Raw genomic sequence first — 945 nt, forward strand, 5'->3', positions numbered from 1 at the left:
GAATCTTTCAACTAGATTACTCTAAGTGATCAAAGTAGTTTGAATTTTAGTGGTTGTCTTTACCAGCTTTTTTGCTAAATTTTTTGAAGACTGATTTTCTTTTATCCTTGTAGTAAGGATTTTGATTTTGGCAACCAAACTATTAAGGTTAAAACTAATCAGCAAAAGGAGGTGGTGGAGGAGGGAAAGAACCTTATTACTATGGAGGGAATGAGCACTATTAGGCGTGCATATCAGGAGGAGGTGGAGGATATTATCCTTATTATTAGTGAGGAGGGTACTAAGCCTACATTTCAGGAGGAGGAGGATATTAACCTAAATGAGGAGGTTACTAAGAATGAGTATTGTGATGCTAATTAGAATGGTGTGCTTAGAAAAACGCATCAGTTTTTACTTAAACTTTGTTAAAGAAGTTTCCCATTTTACCAAATATTTTATTTTTTTGTACTTTAAAGTTTTTAAATTAATTAATTTTTATTTAAGATTTTTTATTGTTTTGATTAATATTTTTATTAAATTTTAAAAAAAAGTTTAATTGATATTTAAACTGAATGCATGATAGTTATTTAGTTAGTTATTCTTATCTACTCTATAAATTTTAATTTGACTATCAATATAAATGTAAAAATAAATAAGTATCTATTTTTTAATTAATTTTGTTTTTTTTATGATAAGGAAATTATTGATCTTTCCTATTAATATTCAATATTCCTATCACCCGATCAAAAAAAATTAGTTATATACGCTGATCATAGCTTAATTATTTTATTAAAATAAATAAGCAAAAGCATTACGCATATCAAACAAAACAAAAAAACTAAATTTAAGGAAATGGCTTAAAAATTATTTTAAAATATTTAATTATTATGTAAATAAATGCTTTTTATTTGACTATTTATCTTATTTTTGTTAATGTGAATTCAATTGATTTTTGATACTTGTTAT

At 24.6% G+C, this 945-nt stretch overlaps 1 protein-coding gene across 1 annotated transcript; it reads right to left on the reverse strand. All coding sequences in view use genetic code 6, as the record gives it.

Annotated features, from left to right (window-relative positions):
• Window positions 1–7: 7 nt before the first annotated feature.
• Window positions 8–421, reverse strand: TTHERM_01787790 (hypothetical protein; the record flags this gene model as incomplete). The annotated part of the gene is made up of 1 exon (XM_001026197.3): window positions 8–421. The coding sequence occupies one exon, from the start codon at window positions 419–421 to the stop codon at window positions 8–10; it is 414 nt and encodes a 137-aa protein (XP_001026197.3).
• Window positions 422–945: the final 524 nt, after the last annotated feature.

This window comes from Tetrahymena thermophila (assembly GCF_000189635.1).
Source record: "Tetrahymena thermophila SB210 genomic scaffold scf_8254045, whole genome shotgun sequence".
Taxonomy (NCBI): Eukaryota; Ciliophora; class Oligohymenophorea; order Hymenostomatida; family Tetrahymenidae; genus Tetrahymena; species Tetrahymena thermophila.